Source organism: Corythoichthys intestinalis, chromosome 5, assembly GCF_030265065.1.
Source record: "Corythoichthys intestinalis isolate RoL2023-P3 chromosome 5, ASM3026506v1, whole genome shotgun sequence".
Taxonomy (NCBI): Eukaryota; Metazoa; Chordata; class Actinopteri; order Syngnathiformes; family Syngnathidae; genus Corythoichthys; species Corythoichthys intestinalis.
Genome location: NC_080399.1, coordinates 44,028,291 through 44,054,329, shown reverse-complemented (window position 1 = coordinate 44,054,329; position 26,039 = coordinate 44,028,291). Strand labels below are relative to the sequence as shown.

Here is a 26,039-nt window from a genome sequence, read left to right as displayed (position 1 = left end):
TGATTTAGGAACAAAACCCGGGACCCACAGCAGCCCTTGAGGGCTGGTTTGGGCACGCCTGTCCTGAACTATAATGTTGAAAAATCTTTTCTTTCAGATCATTTGAAAGTTGTTTTGAGGTTCCCGTGTTTCCACTCTTCAAAGATGATGCAGGGAGGAAAACAATTTGCAATTTGGCAACTTAAATACCTTTTCTCGTGATTGACTCTACCTGTGTATGTAAGTCAACGTCAGTCAGCTTATCAAACAAATTTTGAATTCCAAAAATTAGTACTTAAGATTTTCTAATCAATAAAAACCCAAATTTATGCTCTGGCCTATTTTTGTTTAAATAATAATTACCGTATTTTTCGGAATACAAGTCGCACCTGAGTATAAGTCGCACCAGCCGTAAAATGCCCAACGAAGAGGAAAAAAAACTAGGGCTGTCAAACGATTAAAATTTTTAATCGAGTTAATTACAGCTTAAAAATTAATTAATCATAATTAATCGCAATTCAAACCATCTCTAAAATATGCCATATTTTTCTGTAAATTATTGTTGGAATGTAAAGATAAGACACAAGACGGATATATTCATACAACATACTGTACATAAGTGCTGTATTTATTTATTATAACAATAAATCCACAAATGGCATTATTAACATTCTTTCTGTTTAAGTGATCCACGGATAGTAAGACTTGTAGTTCATAAAAGATAAATGTCATAGTTACAAGTTATAGTAATTTTATATTAAAACCCCTCTTCATATTTTTGTTTTAATAAAATTTGTACAATTTTCAATCAAAAGTAGAGTTAATATAATAATAAGAATAAAAATAACAATAATAAGAATTGAGTGACCAAACTCTGAGTAATGCCAGTTCACTTTGCATTGTTGTTTAGCTGTGTGAGAATAGGGCCTCATTACTACAGACTGAAGTGCTTTTCTTTTTGTGAACATTATTTTTTTTTGAGAGATAGCAATATTATTTTTGTTGTGCTTTCACTAAATGATACTTCTGTTTGTTGTGAAGGAGTTGCCGAAGCTTATGCCAATAAACGGCGCAGCCCAAAGAACGCCTGTGTCCACTCGCCTTTATAACAGATATATTGTATCTCTGTGCATATCTTACCCAAAATACAACAAGAGACACATAATTGCCACTAAAAGAAAGCAAACTTACCGAAATAAGTGTGGAGCACAAAGCAACAGCATAAACGTCTCACAACTACTAATTCTCCCACTATTAGAAGGAATAACATTAGTATGAAACGGCCCTGCACTGCCCCCAAGCGGCCGGTGGCATTCTCTTCACTCTTAATGTCCATAAACGGCATCATTGAAATCGCCCGTTAAGACGATAATTTTGACAGCCCTAAAAAAAACATATATAAGTCGCACCGGAGTATAAGTTGCATTTTTGGGGGAAATTTACTTGATAGAATCCAACACATAGAACAGATATGTCATCTTGAAAGGCAATTGAATATAAAAATACAATAGAGAACAACATGCTGAATGAGTGTACAGTGAACAGCGCATGAACAACGAAATGCGAATATACTGCCTTCACCAGGACGCAACGGCTCGGTCCTGGCTATACAGCGAGCTAAACTCCCAAATGACGATGCGGGACGTCTGTATAATTTGCTGAATCTATTTCGTCCTCGATACCAAACAGGTTCGCATCAACATAAATAAATGATAATTAGGTGCTTTTACATCAATGACACAAACGGTTAGCATGCGTTCGCTAGCATTAGCACATCGTTCAAACAACCACGCAACTGTCTCTAAGTGTCCGATCTAGAGCTGTCCCGACTAGTCGACATTGTCGACGTCATCGATGACGTAAATCCGTCGACGAGCACAACATCCCGTCGACGGTTAATGAAGGGTTAAAAAAATATATGCGTGGAAAGTTCAGAATGTCGGACGCTTGGTATGCAAGCGGGGAAATTGGCACAAAGCCAAAAAAGCGCACCAGAGAGTCCAAAACATTAACTTATTTTTAAAGAAACAAAGGAGGGTACACTGTTGTGTCCTGTTTCTTCAATGCCAAGCTTGGCTGCACGTCGGCCGTGAATGATAACGACAGGAGATTGTAAGTCTGTCTAACTAACTAATGACATGTTTTATTGAAGTTGCTAAGCCTGTCACGATATGCAATGATTCCATTTATCGCATGGTAAATAAAAATGAGGGCGGTCATTTTCACGGTTGTGTTTTATCGCTGCGCGCGCGTGCATTAATTTGTGCGTGCGTGCTGATGGCATATGAGACTCCAGTTCTTTTCTGTCATCAACACGCTGTAGAATTAAAGACATACAAAATAAGAAAACACACCTATATTAAACACTATATACGTTAGCAATGCTACATTGAGGTGAATGGGAAAAAAGACGACCTACTTTAGCAGGCTATAAAACAGGCAGCCTTGTCCAAAACGTGCAGTTAAAAGGTTACACTTCAAACATGGTAAATGGTGTTATACTTATATAGCGAGCGCTTTTCCACCTTTCAAGGCACTCAAAGCGCTTTACACTATCTCGCCATCTACCAACTGGTGACGCAGCACCAGGAGCAACGTCGGGTTCAGTATCTTGCTCAAGGACACTTAGACGAGTTCATCAGGGCATCAGGGCGGAGAATCGAACCCACAACCTCTGGTTTGGGGGACAACTACTCTCCCACTGAGCCACGCCAGATGAAAAATCGCTGGTTAACAGCATTTGCAAAACGACAAAAAAATCTATTACTGACACAACATGCAATGACAAAAAGCGCTTTTTTTGTGGAATGTAAAGCATAAGTTAGCGGTTTAGCGAGCGTACTTCCGCTGAACATTTCAAAATAAAAGCATGTCATGTTCGTCATATGAATAACGATTTCTGGAGTTAATCCCACATACTTCAGATTCTACACTAAGAATACCTTTAAAATGACACCCTTTATGAAAAGTCTGATTGCCAATGAATAATTATTATAATACTATTATACATAGTACTACAGTATACTATAATATTAATGCTAGGTATTTTTTTAAGAATTGTTTTGAATCATGTTGGAAAGGTGAAGTCAGTGTTCTAAATCTGTTTACATTCCATTCTTTTGCACAAGCTAGGTATTTTTTTAAGAATTGTTTTGAATCATGTTGGAAAGGTGAAGTCAGTGTTCTGAATCTGTTTACATTCCATTCTTTTGCAAAAGTTAATTCTATCAGCATTTGAACTCATTGTTTGTGATTTATTGTTATTTATCTGTTTATTTGTACTTTAATAAAGAATTTAAGTGTTCCAAAATGTTTTTGTGAATTGATAACCGACAACAAAAATTTCATTGCTAAATTAGTAAAAAAAAAAAAAAAAAAAAAAAAAAAAAAAAAAAAGTAAAGATTTGTCGACTAATCATAAAAATAGTCGGCTGATTAATCGGGAGAAAATTAGTCGTTTGGGACAGCCGTAGTCCGATCGCGGGTGGAAAACACACAACAACAGAAAAGATGATAAACACAGGCGTTGCCTCTGTAGAGATATTTTACATGCATCAACAATGAATGTAGGTTCACAGCCGTGTTTCTCTCTCGCTAACTCACTCAGAGCTACGTAGCTGTCCGTCTCCTTCTGGCGTGTGAGCGCTCTTCTTCACATAAACAAGTGCGAGTGCGCCCACACGTGGGCGTGAAAGCGCCGCAAACTAAAAGCATGTATTTCAATATAAAAAAAGTCAATAATACAATTGAACACACATTACCAAAGGCAGAACGCGAACGTGGCCAAAGCTACTAAGAGTTATTCAGATAACAAGCATAAAGAACATGCTAACAAGTTTACCAAACCATCAGAGTCACTCCAAAACACCAAAATAACATGTGAAATGATATCATAATGTGTTAATAATTTCACACACAAGTCGTTCCTGAGTATAAGTCGAACCCCAGCCAAACTATGAAAAAAACTGCGACTTATAGTCCGAAAAATACGGTAGTCACTTTCTGTTCATCCAATAACCTTCATTTCACTTCGAAAAATATTATTGTGGTCATCTGCTATATGATTTATTAACTGAAAATGTTGTTCTAAACAATCAGTGATTAGCAAAGTAAAATCTTAAAAATTATCAGGGGTGCCCAAACTTTTGCATACCATTGTAATTGCGACACACGTTTCAAGTGTGCACTATCAACGTATCAATGCACGAGCAGCTCATTTATGATAGGCGAGGCAGCAGGTTCCATACTAAAGATGTTGGAGTCATTGACGAGACGCTTATCAAAAGAGCCAGATATGGATAACGAGCAATATGCCATATTCCCGACCAATGAACTAGACCTACCTTTTCATTGACAGCCTGAGAGAAGTCTTTGGCCAGCGTCCCCAAAATAACGATATTGATGGACGATCCCTCAGCTTCGGCATTGTCTCCTGGAATAAAAAAAAAAAAAAAACAGCACAAGGCACAACATGACGTCTTTTCAAGCTGATGTCGAACATAAAGTGCATCTTTTTACCTGCAATGACAGCCTTCAGGATGAAGTGGTAAGTTGAGGACGACACCAGGGGACCTTTGTGTATCACTGTGCCCTGAATGCAATTTTTTTTTTTTTTAGACTTAACTTGGAATGAGCAATTACGTTTATCTGTGGTACGTGTAATGGTTTGGTGTGTTATATTTGTGAAAATACTAAGGTACGTGTGAGAGCTGAGACCTCACCTTGACCGAGTGGTGGCTGTGGTGATTGCCTGTGCTGATCTCGGAGATTGGAATGATGGTCCGGTGGTCGCCTGGCATATCCCATTTCGTCAACACAATGACAGGCATGATTTTGGTAGCAACCTTAAAAAAATATAAATACACATTTAAAAATTATTTTAAAAAATCATATTTTGTGTACAGCTTTTAAAAATTTAAAGGGTACCACAGATAGAAAGACATGTAGTTCTTAAAAGATAACTGTTAGAAAAAGTTATAATAATTTGATATTACAACCCCTCTAAATGTTTTCGTTTTAATAAATTTAGTAAAATTTTAAATCAAAACATTAACTAGTAGCTCGCCATTGTTGTTGACGTCGCAGGGTGGTGACGTCACTTGGGTACGCTGCCGTACTTCCACAGTGTAATTCTTTAACTAAGGTAGTGATTTAAATACACCACAAGGTGTCAATGGCGAGTTTTAAATTAAATAGAGATAAAGCCAATGATGCCGTAGTTTCCTTTTTAGTGCGGGTCCATAGTGCCTTGTGCCTCATTTGTATGTTGTCTTCACAACATACAAGACTCCTGATAATAGCTTCCAGCATCATAGTTTGTATATTGTGACTAAATATTGCAATCCAGTGTATTTATTGAGCTAAACGAGTTGCTAAAATGTTTAAATAGAGTTTGAAGTCTGAGAAAGTTTTATGTGTATTTTGCATATCTATTTTGTGATTGTGAATTTGTGAATGCCAGTTCTCTTTGCATTGTTGTTTAACTGTGTGGGAATAGGGCCTCATTAATACAGATTGAAACACTTTTTTGTGAACATTATTTTTTTTTGAGAGATATGAATATTTTGTTGTATTTTTGCTATATGATACTCATGTTTATTGTGAAGGAGTTACTGAAGCTTATGCCAATAAACGGCGCGGTCCGAGCTACGCCTGTGTCCACTCGCCTTTCTCTGCATCTCTAGATCTCAATGTGCAAAATAAGGGCTCATTATAACCTGTTGGGTAGAAAATGATACGAATAGCCAGTAATCAAAAAGTTTAATACATTTTTTCATTTTCCGTGTCGCTTATTCACCGGGAAGCAACCGGCAGGATGATCAACAATCTGAAAATCTGCTTTTACGTGACAAAAATAACGTAAGACGTCATTTGACGCCATTATACGTCTCGGTAGAGGCAAACGTTTTCGCGTGTTGTGATGCACGGCTCAGGGCTATCAGCAAAAATAATCAAACTGCTGTGTTTCACTGTATAACCCAATCATATGTAAAGCACACAACACCTCTGGATGCTAAGTATCCCCATAATAATATACCCTAATCATATGTAAAGCACACAACAGCTCTGGATGCCAACTCTACATAATAATATTGGAATAAGTTGGATCACACAATATTTTACCGTGAAGATCTGCAGTTTTTGACATCAAACACTCTCCTGCTTTCGTAACTAGAGCAGGGAGTGCTGTTACCACTAGCAAACTTGACACATGAACGCTACTCGTCTCATCCAGTCTTTCCTGTTCATTTCGCTTTTGCTGTCCTTCTCATTAATGTTCCACTCGGGTTAAAATTGGAAGGCCAGAATCGTTCACATGTTAATGCAGTTAAAGATGACACTGTGGAAGTCATGTGACGTCACCGCCCAGCGACGTCAACAACAATGCCGACCTACTAGAGAACATTTTTTCCAAATTTTATCAAAACGAAAACATAAGAGGGGTTTTAATATCAAATTAGTATAACTCGTACTAACATTTATCTTTTAAGAACTTCATCTCTTTCTATCTGTGGTACCCTTTAAAACTGTTGCAAAAATAAAAACTCCAAATCATCTGTCAGGCAAGTAAAAAAAAGACGTTTTATGTTTCTTTTGCTGCGATTAGCTTTGAGAGAAAATGAAAGCTAGTTCAAAATTGAGAAACTGTTGTTCCCATATTGGGCCCTAGTTTTGTATACCCCAAAATATACACATTGACTTCCAAGAAGTGAGTATGGCACTAGAAAGTGATCCACCATTGAGTGGGCACTTCACCCCAGTCTGAGGATACAAAAGTGGCTGGTTGGATGGTTTGTTTGCTGAATTGTGAAGGACTGAATCCAAATAAATCCAAACAAACCAAACAAATAAACCCCACGGACAGCCTCAAACAAAAGCAGGTTCACTCCAAAGAAAAATCCCAAAGAAACAAACTCGAAGATGTTGTTTTTGCAGTGCAGAGTAGTGAAGAGTGAAATGGCAATGACCTCTACACTAGAGAGACAAGGCAACCATTACACAATCAGATCACACAACATCAGAGGGAGCAGTTTCGTTGAGTTACAGGCCAGACGTTCTTAAACATCTTCAACAAACAAAAGTGGAGTTGCCTCCGTTCAACCTCAATGAATTTTCATCACCTGAATCACAGAGAATCAAAACAGACAAGTCGTTTATTCAGGCGTCTTGGCACTACAGATGATGTCTTAAAAGGAAAAAAGCTTGAGACAAACACCACAGGGAGAGTGGGGAGGTGTCAGAGCTTTTGGGAGAGTAACCCGGAAAAGCGGTCCCGGCAGGTAGCGAGTGGCAACCTGTCACAGTCACTCTGTTCGAGTGTGAGAGGCGTGTGGCGGGAACAGCCTGCGAGGCTGACACCATGCTTACTCACTTGAGCGGAAAAGCCAGCGCAGAAAAATGAATTAATGGGATAAACCTTGGTGCTTTGCAGTGCGGGAGAGGAGCCGAGAGGCTGAATTAAGAGGAGGAAGGAGTCACTGTGGCGCTCGGAGCTTTGTTCCTAGCGTTTGACCTTCCAGATGCTAAGAGTCACTCTCTACACTCAGTTGTGCATAAAAAAAGAAAAAAAACCATGAACACATCAAGCTAGAGCTGTGTGATTAATAGAGCTGGGAATCGGGCACCTAACGATTCGATTTCGATTACGATTCAGGGGCTCCGATTCGATTATAAAACGATTATTGATGCACCCCCCTCCTTTTTTGTTGTTGTTTTTTTTGTTTTGTACATTAGTTCCAAAATTGTTCAAAAATCCTCTCAGGCTAAACCAAACTACTATTTCAGTATCAAATTAACATATAACAGTAAACAAATATACAAAAATAACAGTAAATAAAAAACTCCAGTCCCCATTCTGTATCAGCAGCTTTAAACTACATTCAATTAATTTAATGTTGTGAATCAACTGTTACAGTTGTTAAAATTGCTCCCGTTATTCCATAATTTCCCTTCTGTCTACTTTTGTCAAAGTTTTAAAACTATTTCATCATTTAAAGATAGATTCAAGACAAGATTCTGCCGTTTTAGGAGTATTTTAGATAAAAAGTTAATTAGGTTCGCTACAACAGAGCCATCTAGAGTGGTCTTCTGCTTTAAGATGGCGGCTGTTTACTTACGCCGGAAAGTCTGTCATTTCGCATCTCTGTTCAATAACACAAGTTCTAACACCGATGTCATCTGTCAGTTTGAATCTAGTTCTACATATATATGATATCCAATGTAGCCATATGTTTGTAGCAACTAGCAACTGGGCGTTGTTTGTAGCGGCTGTCACCCGCAGTCAGGTATGTTTGTTTTTTTTTTCTAGCGGCATGAGTTGAACATGATATGTACTCTCGGTCCGTTCCTCATTGCGTCCCAAAGACCGCGCTGACTGTGTTTTACTTCCGCTTTACCTGGTATAATTCAATAATCGGAATTTGGATATTTGTGAATCGTTCTCGAATCTTCCACGGCCGAATCACGAATAATCTAAGAATCGGAAATTTCGCACGCCTCTAGTGATTAATCCATTTTAGTGATAAATTTGAGTAAGGATTTTCTCTTGGCAGCTATTTTCAAAGGGAAGCACTGATTCACAATAGTATTGCCTACTATTGACAACGATAGGCATCCAATTAATTTCAACTAAGAGAACAGGTTGTAAATCCTCATTTTTCAGTGCCATTGACGGCACTAGATGCCCAAGCCATTTAGATCGTTTTCCTCACCTCGCGATAGCTAGTACACAAACAGACGATTCCAACTCCGGCCTTTATAAACAGGTAATCCGGTCAAATCGTTTTCTTTTTGTCAGATATTTAGTTAGAACTTTAAATATCAAAATTTGTGTTAAATTAAACCATACTACACTAAACTAACAATAATACTAAAAATGTGAATGAACTCCCTGTGCCTGATGTGCAAACTTGAATACATAAACTGTAAATCTGGCTTTCTGATCTCAGCTAAAAGTGAACATGTTTCTATGCCGTCTGTGAAAGAGAGACAGGTGCCACGATTGCTCTAAGACTGAAACGGAAGCTCAGCTATCCCCAAAATGTCAGAAAATAAGTGATCAAATGTATACTGTTGTGTCATGTCATTGACTAAATATGCGCTACGACGCGCTCAACTTTTGTTCAGAATTAGCTTCTTATCACAGTGCAGCTTGCTTATCATTCATTCGCGCAGCTTCATAGTCCTTTAAGTGTGGATGCTGCGCGTCTCCAGAGATGTGAGCATTGTTCCACTTAAGCAAAATGAGAAGAGTGATTGGCTAAAGGCTTGGTTTATACCGACCAACCGACGCTGGGCGTCTCTGGGGGTCTATGGGCAGTGAGCGGGGTTCAACTGGCCCGGACGCTCTGCTTCTCTGCATGATGATTGGATGAGCTGTCCGAGGCTGAATGCCTTTTTGATTGACAGCGAAATGAGCGAATCAATGATCTTGTCGTATTAACATCCACGGGAGGCTTTTAAATTTTCATTCCGTTGTTCTGAGTTGAACCATAGACTTTCAGAATCATCCTTGTGACGCTTACTGCCCCTTGGTTCTGTTCATAACCTTTATAGACAGATATTATCGGTGTTGTTGGGTGGCCTCAGCACTGCATCAACGCTTTCTGCAGATGATGTGGTGTTTTTAAATCAGGGGTGGGCAAACTATTCCACAAAGAGTTGCAGTGGGTGCGGGTTTCTGTTACAACCCATCAAGAGGAAACCTTTCCACTATACTGGTGTCTTGCAAGCACAACCAGTTGACCACAGTCAGCTGATTCTTGTTTCAGCAGAAACCTCATTGGTTAAACTGTCTGTGCTGGATCAGTTGGAACAAAGACCAGGACCCACTACGACCCTTGAGGACCAGTTTGCCCACCCGTACTAAATTCATCAAGCAGTGATCACAAACTCTCGCTAGAGTGGTTTGCAGCCGAGTGTGAAGCTGTTGGAATCGATTTTTAAAAAATGACCACATCCATATTTGAGATCATGGTTCTCAGAAGGAAAATGGTGGCGTGCCCTCTCCAGTTCTGGGACGTTGTCCTGCCCCAAGTGGAGGAGTATCTCAAGGTCTCATTCACATGTAAGGATGCAGTAATGCAGAATTTCCATGAGGCTGTCATGGTGAAGAAGGAAATGAGCCGAAAGGCTAATCTCAGGATTTAAGGGTCCTACCCTCACCTATGGTAAAAAGCTGTGGGTTTTGACTGAAAGAACAACATCCCGGATAAACAAAGCCAAATTCAATTTCATCCACAGGGTCTACAGGCTCTCTCTTAAAGACAAGGTGAGAAGCTTGGTCATCAGTGAGGGGCTCAGAGTTGAAATGCTGCTCCTCCGCATCGAGAGAAGCCAGATTAGGTGTTTCGGGTATGTAATTAGGATGCCCTTCGGACCCCTCTAGAGCTGGAACGATTAATGGAATAATTTGATTTTAAAAAATTGAACGGGGAATTTTCTTTGCCTCGACGAATCGTTTAAATTTACCAGCTCTAAGCATGACGTTTTGTCCGGACTACTTTTAATGCGGCGCAACACCCTGACGTCACGTGCGTACAGGAAGAAGACAGGCGGCAGATATATTTGATTTCAACCATGCATGAAAATAGAGGTAACGACGAAGAAGCCAACAATAGCGAGGAGAAAGACACCAAGAAAAAGCAGAAAATGTCAACCGGGCGGGAGCATTTCAAGCTGGACAACAAGGCGAACACCATTTCATGTATTCACTGTAAGACAGCGCTTGGTGGTCCACAGTACGCTTCAATGCTGCAGCTCCACCGAAGGCACTCTGGTTACTCCGAGAGCGGAGGAGCGATACTCGAGACAAGGTAAAATTAAGTTAAGTAGAGCTAATAAATAAGATTAACGTTACTGCATCTTGCTAACATAACATTCGCCATGCGGAGGGCTAGGTTTCTATTAATTATGACTACTGTCCACTAAGGGAGTTCCAAAAAATCGATTATTAGATGGATCAGATTTTCCCTAATCACTTTATGACAGCCGCTCGTAGCGAAATGCAATTCAAGACACGTCTGCCGCCCGGACACCTTTAACCGATGCACGCATAACGTTATGATGGATGCTGCTGGTTACTGAGCGAGAGATTTACTCCTTTTCAAAAGACTGGAAAAAACATTTGTGTATGAGACAGGCAGGGACCCGGCAGTCGCGCTTCTGTGCGCAATTTATTTTTTAGAGCGAGAGGGGAAGAGAGTTCATTGCTCTTTGTCTTTAAGTTGTCCGGCAGTAGTTTCAAGTCATGTCAATTGAAAAATGTCCTGAGTGTGTTGCTAAGACTTGTGTGCGTCTATAAGAGGTGAGTACACGGACCCTCTTGTACTGTTTAGCCTTTATTGTTGTTGTTTTTGAGATGTTAACAGTTAACGCCGAGCGCTAAGCTAATGAGCTAATTCGCTAACGTGTATTTCATATGCACAACGTGTAAAAACATTATTAAGTACAGCCGTAACACTTAACACTACAAACATGTGAATTAGTACAGAAATCTGTGAAAACAGTATATTGGTTAAAGCAGTAATGTGAAGTAATTTCTTCACATGCCAAATAGGGTCACAAGTAAAGTAATTAAACATTCTCCAACAAATAAAGCATGAAAAAATAATTTATATGTTGTATATTTGACAAAATAATCGCGTTTCCGAAGTTCGAGCCTGAAAGGGGACGAACCCGGAAGTGATACGTCACACCGGGAACAGCGATTGCAGCTCCATACATATGGCCGCCATACAAAGCCCTTCAAACAATGATTCAAACAGCGATATAAGCGATAGATCGAGCGCAAGGGAGGAGATCCAAGTTTTTGAAGAGTTGGAGGAAGAAGAGGAGCTTGGAATTTTATGTTGGACCTAACATGTATTAGCCAGACGCTAATCAGGATGCAAACAATGTGCCTAGACTACCTGACATGGAATGGATAAGAGAGTAACGAGACCCATCGAGATTACAACATTGGTAAGATATAGGCTGTTATTATTTTCATGACTTGAAGATGCAGGCATTTGCACATAATTTTATGTTTTTGTCTATCTGATGACATTGTGAAAAAAAATTATAATCAGATTTCATGTTCATTTTGGCAGATCCGGCAGCTCTCGTGCATATAAAATAATAATATAAAAATGTTGGGGGGAAAGAAGGAGATGAGTCGTCGATGGCTTTCTCCACTTTATTGTGGCAACAATAAGAAAACAAAATAATAGCAGACTGCCGCCACATTCGACCGCGAAGTTTTGCTTCTCGCTGATCTCCTCCTCGCCTCCTACTCCAGCGTCTCTTAAACGCATCGTGCATAGTGTCTTGTTATGAGCTTTTTGTTTACAAATGTATCGAACACACGACGTGCTGACAACCTTGTCTCTTTATTAACACCTGGAGCAGTTCTTATGGAAAAGTAAGAACACAGCTCGGCACAGCTCTCGGCAGGAAGTTGCGTCTAATGGCGTGAGGAAATGTAGTTTTTTCACACAAGCGAACAGATTACGAAGCACCACTTCAGTGTTGTCCCGAGACTACATTTCCCATGATTCACTGCGTGACCTGCGCGCTCCCTGATTCGCTGTGAGATTGACTCAATGCCAACACGCTAAATTGTCACCTGTCAGCGGCTCTCGCGAAACAAACTAGAAGGCTATCAAGCGATCACCGTGAAAGAAACGCCGAACCGTACAAATGCAATGCAATGCTTGAAGCATGAAGGTGGAAATACATAATACAAATACAAATAAATAGTGATGCACGATAATGCATTTTTCAACCGATACCGATAACCGATAATTTCCTCCTCATTCCAACCGATAACCGATAATGTCAAGCCGATAATTCTATTAAAAGATTTGTGTAAAATTTTAAAGTATACACAAAAGAAAATATTACTGTGCAAAAATATAATTTATTGCTCTTTTTTTCAACATAAAGTATGAACAAGTCGTCAATTCAATCATCTAAATAATGACAGATTGTCTGACATTGTGTAATGGTAAACCTTTGGCAACAATTACTTACAGAGTAAATACCTAAGTTGCACAAAAATGCGTTTAAAAGTAAGCCATTCCTAACATATATAACATTAATCTGCTGCAAAACACACCTCCTTAAAACTAGTCAGTTTTAAGTGTAAATCTATTGGCAACAAGTGAAATTATCTGCCATCGCTTCAAGTGTATTTCTCTCAGATTTCTTGGAAGAAAAATAGCTAGCTGAAAATAATCTTAACAGCCTTGTTTTAAGCAATACATTACTATACTTAATCCTAAAAAAAAAAAAAAAAATTGAAGAAGATTTTGAATAATATTTGTGGCTACAGAATATTGATTTAAGAATTTGATTATCTACTGTGACTGTAATTGAGCAGAGAAATAAGTTAAATAATGTGAAAAGTGATTGCTAATGTTATATGCTTTGTTGCACACTGTGAAAATGATTACCTCAAAAGAGCGAGATGTCATGTACCCATTCTGCAGCGCTTTGTTTACATTTGCGGCTTTCACGACATTTGCGTTACAGCAGCTAAACTGCTACACGGCAGTACTATTTGGACGGAGTTGGAGCTCGCATCCGCGTGCGTGTTGTTTTGTGCCTGAGTTTTATTAAGCCGAAAATAAAGGCAGCGTTACAAAGTCATCTGACCGCTCGTCATTTCACATTCTGAATGCATTATTGACTGGCTGACTTTGTTTTCTCCATGTTTAAATTATCTTATAACCACTGTGCCGTCATGATAAACTTGCTTACCGGACATCACTTTTTCATGAAGAATGGTGGACGTATAAACTGCATTATTTCTTTTATCCAGGGCTTTGGTTCTCGGGTCATTAAGGTAAAAAAAAAAACTGTGTCCCGTCTCGGCGGCGGCGGCAGCTACATTCGTACCGGATAATCCGCCCGCCCCGTCCAGTTCGCCGCGGCGTATTCGGGTCCTGGCTCTGCTCGCACGCCGTGGGGGAACGCTCGAGAAACCGGGGTGTTCGCCGGAGGTCCAGAGGCTGGGGAACCGGGCTCGGCTCGCCCCGCCGGCGGCCTGCCGGACTGGCCAGAGCGGCTGGCTCCGTCGGAAGACGGAAGACGGCTACTTGCCGACTATCGGTCTCCAGTAGTGCCTTAGATGCGAATTTACCACCCGCCTTGGGCTGCATTCCCAAACAGCCCGACTCTGTATCGTCACCAGCCCTGTAGTTTAACTTAGTGTTTACAATAGCTTTAGCATTCCTGCTAGCAGCAGCCTCGTATTTGTTCCAAAATTCTTTGTGATGCAGTTTTAAATGGCTGCTGGGTTAGTGGTTTTGAATGTGGACGCGTTCTTTCTGCCTCGTGGAAATTCTACGGTACATGTTTTGCAGATGGCGAGCGCGTCGTTTTTTTAGTAACAGCCGCCATAATATTCAACTACTTCTTGTCTTGTAACTCCGCCTCCTCAACCCCTCCTCCCTCAGGGGCTTCAGAGAGGGGAGGGGTTGAGGAGGCGGCGTGCTGAATTCTTCGGTTGCGCACATTTGGAGGCAAAATCAAGTATATAATTACCGGATTGCATTATCGGTTGAATTTTTTTATTATCTGGATTATCTGTGTGACGTCATAATTGCCATTATCGGCCGATAATTATCGGTGACCGATATTATCGTGTATCTTTACAAATAAATGTGCACAAACTCATCGGCGGTGTGTGTCTCTTACTGCAACGTGACCGTGAATTACCGCGACGCCGACCCGTTTATATGCACATCCACACCAGTTTCCCGATTGACGGTGGATTAACCCTTTCGGATAAGATCGTAGATGACGCACAATTTAAACACGCTTAACCTAGCGAAAACAACAACAACTATGATCGGGGATTGCCACGATTTAACTTTCGGCTAACGTCGCTAGCTTATACTGTTCATTCCACAACAGTAGGCAGCTATGCTTTGACAAAGTCATCTGTCATCTATCCAAAAATCACACTTACTTTTTGGCAAATCCTTGATCATAAGCCGACCGGTTAAGGAAGCAGGCATCTTCGAAGTGTTTGCAGCAGAGAACACTACTCGATGATGGCGTGAAATTCATTCGCTTCGTGCGAACGAAATATGTCCATTTACGTGCCCTGCTATCCTTTGGCCACTCATACAACTTTTCGTTTGAGTGAGAACAAAACATCGCCACACACCGCTGTGGCATCTTACCGAGAAGCAATGCAACAAACAATACTGTTCTACGGTGGACTTCCCTCGCACTTCTAGGTGTGACGTAATTTACGAAGATTTCCGAAGATTGCCAAAGAAAAGCATTTTCGTTGTCAAGGGCGTTGCTATGGGTTAAACAAAGAATCTGGAAGGGTTGCGTTAAAAAAAAAATGAAAATATGCTTATAACTGTTTAGCCTAGGGCCGTCCCAAACGACTAATTTCCTCCCGATTAGTCAGCCGACTATTTTTACGATTAATCGACTAATATATATATATATATATATATATATATATATATATATATATATAATTTTTATTTTTTTTTACTAAATTATTTTTTTGGTTGAAGCTTATTAGTTCACAAAAAACATTTTGGAACACCTAAATTCTTTTATTAACGTATGAATAAATAACATAAATATCAATAATAAATCACAAACAATGAGGTCAAATGCTGCTGGCATTAACTACTGCAAAAAAATGTAAACGGAAACACAGTGATCTCACCTTTTTAACAGGAGTCAAAACAATTCTTACTCTTTTTGTGGTATGTCTATATTGTTCTAAATGTTAAAATGAATTGCAATGTCCTGGACAATCATTTTCAGAATACTTTGTGTGAGTTCAGATGTTCATTCTGGTGCGCATTCCGCATTTTTGGGGGAGGGGAAAAACTGTTCATCTTTTGTTTTAATCTCATAATAGATAAAGCAGAAGGCACACTGAAATATTACAATTATTTTGAATGAAAGGCACACATAGTCATAGTAACAAAAATTAAATATATAGTACTAATTTGATAGTATACTACTATATGTATATTCACAGTAATACTTTATAATATAAAGTAACATTGGTGCAGTCATGGATTATAGTAAGCAGGCCAGTGCTGTGTTTCCATATACGTTTTTATTATATTATGTATATATATATTTTTTTCCCCCCAAGTGGGAGCTTCCATTATCCTAATAAATACAGTCTGCATGCTGTGCACAGAGATGTCGAGATCTACAGCTTTCAGGGGCAGCAGCAGAGTAGATTAATAACATGAAGTACATGTGGAAAAAAACTAATGATGCAAGTTGAGAAGACGCGCATAAAGGCAACTTCAATTAAAAAAAAACATTACAAAGTTTTATGGACTTACAATCCGCCAGTGTTTTTCAAGGACACTTTCGAGTATATCGACACACGACGAATCTAACCAAATGATTTGCAGTAGACATGCTGGGGTCCACATTGTCGCAGACAACAAGGTCGCTGATAGCTAGAAATCCGAGCAGTTCTTGAACGCGGCGCGAGCACTACCTCGCTCATCTGCACACAACCAGAACTTCCTACCTACTCCTGCCTTCCCTCCTACTGCACCTCCGCCCGATTTCCCGCGGCACACCTGACGATCTCTCATGGCACACTAGTGTTGAAAAACACTGCGCTAGCTTGTTGTTTCTTGTTGTGTTCCAAAATTACTCTTGGGTGACAGCGCTTCAAGTGTTCGTTCATTGCCGACGTGCTACGTGCGGGTATGCGAGCTCAGCTTAGCAAGAGTACACACAGTGGCACCCTCCATATTTTCCTTGAAAGCTCTTGCCATTCTGGTCTGCTTTTTTTCACCGCTTGCATCGCGAGCGCCCACCATTCTAAACTTTATCCGCATGTAATTTTTTTTTAAACCCGTCATTACCCGTCGACGGTATGTTTTGCCCGTCGACGTATTTACGTCATCGATAACGTCGACTAGTCGGGACAGCTCTAGTTTAGCCATTGATATTATTCAAAAACATGGTTGGCCAACCTTACTTCACATTACAGCTTTAAAAGGAGTCTTATTTCTAAAGACACTTTGTTTCTAGAAAATGTTGAATTCATTCCACCTATGTAAATTTTATAGCATTGTTGAGAGAAATAAGTCCTGTCTCTAAAATGGTTAATGTTTTTGCACTTTCTTGTATTCAAAAAAAAAAAAAAAAAAAAAAGTTTAAGGACAGCCTTTTGTTGTATGGTCAATACCGTGATCATCGTTCAATAATCAAATGGTAGCTCCCTGAATCGCAATCGAATCGGATCGTGGGGTGCCTAAGATGGCATACCCCTACTGTCGATGCACGTCTTTCATAAAGGCTTTATTTAATCTGGAAAAACACAGCGCTGTAAAGTGATGAGGGGGTAAAATAAAAACATAATAAAGCTAACTGTCAATTTAGCTAAGTAGTCATTGATGGATAAAACACCAAGTAACACTGGTGCCTAATGTGCTGCATGCTACTAGCTAGAGTGGACGGAACGCAGCAGTGTGAAACACAAGTCGCACACAGCACTTTGCAATCCCAGTAGAAGACAGAATCTTACAAAATGGCATGCTCAAAGTTGACCAAGAGAAGAAAAGTGGACCATGAAAATTGCCATTTCAATGAGGAATGGACTGAAAAATATGCATATTTTACCAACTGCAAGTACCAAACCTATGTGCTTAATACGCTTAAAGACAATTGCGCTGTTAAAAGTGAAAATGTGAAACGCCATTATGTTAAAGAGCATAGCTCTTTTGAAGATGTTTCCTCCTGTATCATAATTGAGAAGGAAATAAATTAACAGGTTGAAGCAGTCATATCAAGAGTCAAGCAAGGTTGTTGTTAAATCTATGACACAACAACAAATTGAAACGGAGTGCTCACTCAGAGTGTCGTGTGCGTTAGCCAAACATAAGAAGCTGTTCTCTGACGGAGCTATAATAAAAGAGTGCATAACTGAAGTGATGGGAGCAATGTTCGAAGGAAAAGAAAAGGAGGAAATGACAAAAAAAATCAAATAAATCTCACTCTCAGATTCATCACCTACAAGACGCACTGAAGTACTGGCTGATGATGTGAGTAAACAGCTCTGTGACCCCCAAAAGCCATTTCTCTCATTGAGCAGTGTTTTACAGTTAAAGTTACTGTCAATAATTATTTTGTTTGCACATGAATGACAGAGCTTGTCATTTAGGTTCTGTACATGTGAACATCTACTGTACTACTAGCACATGTTTTCTTTTTGTCCAGCAGTGTTTTACAGTTACAAAATGTACTGTCAATAGTTATTGTTTGCACCTTAATGACAAATCTTGTCAATTATTAAGTGTACATGTGCAAACATTGTACTTGCATGTTTGTTTGTTTTTTGTAGTTTTATTTTAAGTCAGGAAAATCTTTAGTCAATTTATTTTTATTTAATCAGAATGTGCATTGCATTTTTGTTTGGTCCAAAGAAAACCACCTTTATCACCTTCGACCTGCTTTGTACTTGACCGACATTAATAAATGGACCCAAGCTTGTATGAAAAAAACATTTATGGACCTTCAAGATTTGTATTTGAGTAGCCTGGTACACCAGACTCACCGCTGTTCCAGCTATAGAGTCTGGCGACCAATGAGCGGATAAAATTTCCAGGGCGGAGCAAGCCACAGCAAATAGACAGCGGAGTGGACCAATCAGCGACGGGCAGACGTGACGTAGGGCTGGGCGATATGGCCTTAAGTAAGTATCACGATAAATTGAGCAGATTTACCTCGATGACGATAAATGACGATAAATTCGCCCAAGCAGACTGTTATATAATTTGAAATTTTGAATAAATGCATGGAATACAAATTAACCGTTTCTCGTTAAATTTATTTAACCAGCTTTCAATCTAACAATTGCACATGCAGTCTAAACATTAAGTATTAAAAAAAATCTTGTAAACAATAAGAATTCTAGTGTGAACATTTATAACAGCTTGTATGACTTGGAAAATGTACAACATTATAAAAATCAATATGATGACTGTGCAAACATGTCATTGTAACACAAATGACTAGCAGCGTTAACAGTACACTTCAGACAATTTATTGGTAATGGCTGATGTGACATAATTATTCAACACAAGTGTTTACGTCAAGGTTTCAGTCCCCCCCCACCCCCCGAAACATTTTTTAATACATGCACCCTCCACACAGACACAACCAGATTAAAACTGTATTGCTCTGATGCCAATGAAACATTTAGGTTTTATGATGGCAAAATAAAGCAAACACATACAGAAAAATAGCTGTGGCCATTAGACAGTCATATATAAGCTTCACTGTTGGATTAGGCTACTTTATGCTGAGTGCTTTACCATCATGAAAGCTTTCAGAGAAATCACACAGAGATGCCAAATAACGCGACATGATGATTTCTACATGAAGTCCGTGCCCAGTCCACTTATTAATTTCAGCCGTTTCGACAAGGTTAGAGCCGCTGTCCGACTCTTTCACGTTCATTTGTAGCCATTGTTAGCTACTAGCGTTAGCCGGTGGCTTGGCTACCAGAAGAACGCACTGAAAGCATCCTCTCCTAATATCATTAGAACCAGGGAGGACAGACAGCGGGTGAAAGCCCGTCTGGAACCCGCCAAGAGTTTACTTAATGCCGGTTGAAAGTTTGGCGAAGCTAAATTAGCTAACTTAAACCCGACTCCATCCCGTTTACTTTTAGCGTTATCCGTCAGCATTAGCCTACCGGGCTTCTGTTTGATTGGCTTCCTGAAAACCACGTGACTCCATACGTAAGCACACTGTCTGCTTTCTTAAAGGGGAATGAACATAGCCGAACAACACAGCGTCAAAGCGGGATAAAAAGACTATATTTTCTTGTTTTATTAAATTACCGAATTTACCGACTTGGTCAAAATTACGTCGGTCATCGCAAAGAATTTCGGTGACAGTAAATTTTCGGTTTACCGCCCTGCTCTAACATGACGTTGGTACAGCGACAACTCTCGCGCGGCGCGAGCGGAGAAGTTAATTTAACATGGCTAGCGCGAGACAGACTGTTGTCAATGACTTGTGTCGATGTGTTTTTGGTCATTTAAAACTGATTTTACTGTAGATTGGAACATATTCTCAGCTCTCCTGTTCGCCATCTTTGTTGTTGTGGAGACGACTTCAGACGCGGAAGAGTGACGTTGCTCGTTAAAAACACGTCACGCAAATAAAGAAATCTGATTGGACGGATGATTTCGTACTGGCTCAAGAGGCCGTTAAGGAGGTGGATCTCATCTCAGACTATTTTCACAGTGTTTGAAAAATACAGGGAGAACAGTCTGGCCGGGCCAGTGGCCTATACTACGAACGGAGTTCAACCTCCCCAGAAGTAATCTTGCTTACCAGCGGGTAACCACAGTTGACAAAACCTGGTTCCCTAGTTTGTGGTCAATCGGTGCTACGACGCTGATCATGAGGTTGATTTGTCGAACCTGTGTCAACCCAATCTGAGTTACTGTGCGTTCACATAAAGGAGGCGGAGACCAGAACCAAACACTGCTTGTGACGATGGCACGGGCACCTTACTTCACGGAGGAGGAATGCGCTATAATCATGACTTATGACGAAATAAAATCTACCCTCACCGCGAAATCCAACACCGCTTCAGCGAGTAGAGTGTGACTGTTCTCACTGGAATTATAGATCGTGTGATTTGTGAATGTGCCAATATGTCAGTTTACTCATGTCCATGAAAAGAAATACAGCCTGCTGCCAGGACAATAAAATAAGATACGTTAACTGTAAGAAATAATTTATCGTATGTGCATCACCACATGAAGCAGGATGATTGTATGTTTAGTCCCATTGATTGTATGAATATGTATGTCTTTTGAACATCTTCAGAGTAGAGGTTATGTCGGGCCTAAAAAAATCCAGCCCGACCTGGCCCGAGTCGATCAATTAACTTGATTTGCAGGCGTTTCAATTAAATTTCCATTAGTGTCAAGCTATTTTTAAGTTCTAGGTAAGTTTTAAGTTAGTCTAAACTGTAAGTACTGATAGGATTTTGAATTTTTGCAGTGTTCAAAATAAATCTATGATACCTGCTGTATTGGAGCACATTAGGGACCAGTGCTACTTGGTGTTTTATTCAGCAATGACTACTGAGCTAAAACTGACAGTTAGCTTTATTATGTTTTAATTTTACATAGGCCTGTCGCGATATCAAATTTAAGTGTGCGATAATTATTCTCATAAATTATTGCGATATGCGATATTATTGCCCCCCCCCCAATTTTTTAAAACCAATTTACAATAACACAGTGAGAATACAGTATATATTAATAGATCAAGTACACCCATTTAAACACAATAAATATTTACTCTTAAATTCAAAAATACTTTTTAAGAAATCCCAACTAAAAACAATAGACCATGCCTCTTAAGTAAAAAACTACAATATTGATACCGCACAGAAATACGGAATAAATAAAATGTGTTTAAAAAAAAAAAAAAAAAAAATGCTCTTAATAACTTAAGCATTTAGGCAAATGAAAACTTTTCCCGTCATAGCTTCTGCAGTGGTGTTCCATAGGGATGCAACGATACAGTTAAGTCACGGTTCGGTATGATTTTTGATACGGGGGACACGATTTTTGATCGGATTCAATACATTTAATGCTCTGTAAAAAAAATAACAATTTTTTTGTTTCTTTTTTTTGTTGTTTTTTTTTTTTTTTTTTTTTTGCTAACGAGCAAAAATTCAATTGCCATCAAATAAACATGCATTTTAGTGCATAATGTTTATGTGCTTACTTCTTACTGATCTGAAAAAAATTGTATAAAAGTGCTGTGAACAATCTTTACTGTTTGTAAAGTGAGGCAGGGCACACTGTTGACTGCTACAGCTCTTTTAGCAGCTAGGTTTACTACATGAGCAAGACATCCTATTTGTGGTCCGAATCTATCTGTGTCACGTACTGAATTAACAATATTTGCAACATTATCTATAGTCACTGGTATGCATTGATTTGGCCTTCTTAACTTCCATTCAGTCATGACAGTTTAGAATTCATCGATGTAGTATATGGACTACGTGTCCCATAATCACTCTGGGCTCACGTAGCCAATGGCATGGTACGATGCACATCTAGTTTGCCATTTCATGATATCTAGTGTGTGGGCGCATTTAAAAAGTTAGCAAGCGCCACTGAAGTCACGTCTGCTCATTACTACACAACACCAGCATATGAAAATCGACTTTCATAAACAGGACGAGTTCGAAGCACAGCGCTCTTAATTTCATTCAGCTGTTTGTTGTCAAAGCGAGGTTGTTCGTAGCAGCCAAGTCTGTAACAATGTTTTGGCGGACTTCGTTGTAAATATCCGGCGTTGTGCCGAAAAATAGCCGCCCCGCGTGAAATTTCACTCCTGACGGGACACGTCAACAACACCGGCGCGCCGTAGATGGTCCACAGTCACTCTGGAGCACTGACGCGGCCGGTATACATTGAACAATAGGATATAATGGGAACGATTGGCTCCGGCGCTAGTTTTTGCCGGACCTGGAACGAAGATGCATTTTGCGCAGTTGGTAACGAGGAATCCGAACTTTTAACAGCATGTCTGCCGCATGCGCGCACGCACGTGCACGCGAGGCGATAAATCGAAGCGGAAAAATTACCGCCTTCATTTTAATTTATCGCGCGATAAATGGAATTATTGCATATTGCGACAGGCTTAATTTTACACCCTCATCATTCTACAGCGCGGTGTTTTTACAGATTGAATAAAGCCTGTATGTAAGACACGTTAGCCACGCATCGACAGTGGTCATAATCAATAGAAACCTAGCCCTCCGAAGGGCTAACGTCACGTGAGCGAGTGACAGTAACGTTATATTTATTAGCGATGAGAAGTCTACTGCTTAAAGATGGCGGCTGTTTACTAACGCTGCCCAGATGCGGCTGAGTCTGTCATTTCGCATCTAGTCCTAAATGCATGCGATATCTATGAGACGCATCGGACACTACCTGCTACTAGCATCATGCGGGCGTAGTTTTTAGCAACGTCAGCGTAGTTTGTAGCGGCTGTCGGCTGCAGTAATTTTTTATTAGTTTTTTGCTTCTTCCTCTACGCACGTGACGTCAGCGCGTTGTCCCGCATTAAAAGTAGTCCGGGCAAAACGTGATGCTTAGAGCTGGCAAAATTAAACGATTCGTCGACGTGAATAAAATTACTCGGATCAGTTTTTAAACTTGAGTTGCTCGAGTATTCGTTTCAGCTCTAGTTAAGAGCATTGTAAAGAAAAAAAAGTTTGCGTTTTATAGCTATACGGCCTTTTGCGATGTATGTTTGCCAAATGTTCTTTTGTTGTACATAGATCCTCTTTTTTTTTTTTTTTTTTTTTAAATACCGTTTGAGGTTCAGCTCAGGTATTTTATTTTTTATGTTCCTTCTCCGATTACTCGATTATTCGAACTAACTAGTTCATCGATTAATCGACTACTAAAATAATCGATAGCTGCAGCCCTAGTCGCAAAGCAATCTGGGACATGCAGTTCCAGAGAAGGCAACATGTCTGCTCTGGAGGCGACTCGCTAAAGGGGAGTCGGACTGATGCGAATTTAGGGTTGTAATTTGGAGCAGTACCAGGTGTTCGGCCATTCCTTACTACGCGGCGAAACGTCCTACACAATGCTCAGGGCGCTTGCGCATGCATTCACACGCATGCGCACATCGGTTAGAGGCGGTGATTACTCACTATTTTTGTTTTTATTTAGTTATTTAGAACCTTTTCACAGCCTCAAAGATACTTTTTGCATGTATTACCCTCTCATACTTTTAACCATTGTGTTTTTTTGTGTTAGCTTTGAAGCAGTTGACCACATTAGTCACGTAGCGTGTTTAAACCGTCCTTATTTGATATAACTACATTTAAGTATTTTCTGCAGGCATTTTTTTAGTACCTTATTCCTGTATGCATCTAAACAAAACAAGTTAAGAGCGCACGGTAGTACTTTAGGTGTCAAATTCGACTAATGTAGGACGTTTCGCCGATGTAGATATTTTGGCAGAACACCGGTACCACAGTCCGGCACGAAAAAGAGCGCATATTGATAAACGGCCAATCTCAAACATGCTGCCTATCGATGTCAACCTAAGATGTAAATCCTAAAATGATAGTATCTTACTTAGTTTTCCGATCTATCCGCTATAGTATACCGGCGATAGGTTTTATATCACACACTTTCACAGCAAAAACATAGTTGTTGCTGTAACGGCCACCATTTCAAAGAATCTTTACATGACAGCGAACTGCTAACGACGTAGCCTGATATAGGTACGGCGGTTCTATTAGATTCTGGGGCATTTTAATGTATTCAACGCACTCGCAGCACCAATATAAAACATACTGACTTTCAAAACGACAACAAGTTCGCAGCAAAAAGCAAAGCAGAAGATTTTTTGTTTGAAGTCTGGAGCTAACTGCAGCTTGCATGGTTTGTTATGTTTGGCCCAAATCAAGACACGATTGACAATATTTGCTAAGTAGCTATCTGCCAATATGGGTAATGAGAATGGGTGAAAATACTGTATTCAAATGATAAAACTGACCTTTAAGGTTTGATTCCCTCGCTTGTTTTCAAACAGGCGGGCTGTTGAGATGTACGCACATGCGGATTGGGACAACACAACATGCGGAAGCTGCACAAATGCGCAAGCGCAAAGCAAACAACCCTTACCAGTTATTTCGTATTATTATAGTTTGGCTATATTGTTTATTTATTTATCTATTTATTTTTAATCACAACATGACAGTATATTAAATCAAATTATATATTATTTGCAAGCAGATCAAAGCTGAGATCATATGGAGGTAGATTTGTGTCTTTATTATTCAATCAAAAAAAAAGTTGCTTCAATCAAATAAAAAGTTGCTTCAATCAAAATATATATTTTCAATCGAAGAAAACGTCTCTTCAATCAAAAAAAATGTGTTTGAATGCAAAAATAAATTTGAAACTCAAAAAAATATATTTGAAAACTTTTTTTTTTTAATTGAATTTTTTCTTTTTTATTTAAGTCAAGTTTTTTTTTTTTGATTGAAAGACCATTTTTGAATGAAGTTATGTCATTTTGCGTTTGGACCACATTTTGGCTAGGACATTTGTGTCTTTATTATTCAATCAAAAATTAAATCGCTTCAAACAAAAAAATATATATTTTCAAAAGAAAATGACTTCAATCAAAAATTTTAAAAATATTCAATCGTAGAAAAAAAGGTTTGAATGTGAAAAAATATTTGAGACTCAGAAATTCGCATTTGAACACTTTATTTTTCATTCAAACCGTTTTCTTTGATTGAAGCAATCCTTTTTGTGTTTGAGCCATATTAGGGGTAGGACATTTGTGTCAAAATCATTCAATCGCAATAAAAGTTGCTTTAATCAAAAAACTATTTTTAATCAAAGAAAAAAATCATTTGCAAAAATATTTTTTTTGAAAATATATTTTTTTATTTGAAATATATATATTTTTTTTTGAAGTATCACTTTTTTTGAAAAGCAAAAAGTTTTAAACTCTTTTTTTTTTCCAAAGTGGAAAAAGTTTTGAACGCACTTTTTTTTTGAAGTGGGAAAAGTTTTGAAGGCACTTTTTTTTTCGATTGAATCATTTTGACACAAAGATTCAACTTCAACGCTAGTTCCGGTGTGTTAGAGTGGCAGCTGATTGCGCCAATGACATAAAAGTATGAAGAAAGAATAATGGCCACCAGGGCTCCATCCAGCCATCGGAGTCTCCTGGAGTCCAAGCCGAATATAGGGCACCGGTACGGGGGTGTGACATCGGCATTTCACCGGAGTACGGTGCCCTGCTGCTTAATGTGATGCAACACGGCGAACTTCACCCGCTGCCCTGACGTGACGGTTGGCAATTGGTTCCAACCGGAGTGTCCGCGACACGCGGGTACAAGAGTGGTCGGCGAGTGGCCCGACACTAGCCTGACCAGTAAGAGAGTGGACTACCGGCGAGTTGCCGGCGTCCACGCCTGGAGCCCCGTCGCTTCAACTTTGAATGAGTGTCGTGTCATTCGCGGACCGTCCACTCGACAGCCGGCC

General features: G+C 39.5%; 1 protein-coding gene across 1 annotated transcript in view; it reads right to left on the bottom strand.

Annotated features, from left to right (window-relative positions):
- Window positions 1-24,629, bottom strand: part of pot1 (protection of telomeres 1 homolog) — a 62,921-nt gene extending 38,292 nt beyond the window's left edge. Inside the window, exons 1-4 of the mRNA XM_057836502.1 lie at window positions 24,535-24,629; window positions 4,701-4,823; window positions 4,498-4,570; window positions 4,323-4,411 (exon numbers count right to left, since the gene is read on the bottom strand). Of these exons, the coding sequence (XP_057692485.1) occupies window positions 4,323-4,411; window positions 4,498-4,570; window positions 4,701-4,808 (270 nt within the window). The 5' untranslated portion in view covers window positions 4,809-4,823; window positions 24,535-24,629. The remainder of the gene's footprint in view (window positions 1-4,322; window positions 4,412-4,497; window positions 4,571-4,700; window positions 4,824-24,534) is intronic.
- Between the last annotated feature and the right edge of the window lie 1,410 nt (window positions 24,630-26,039).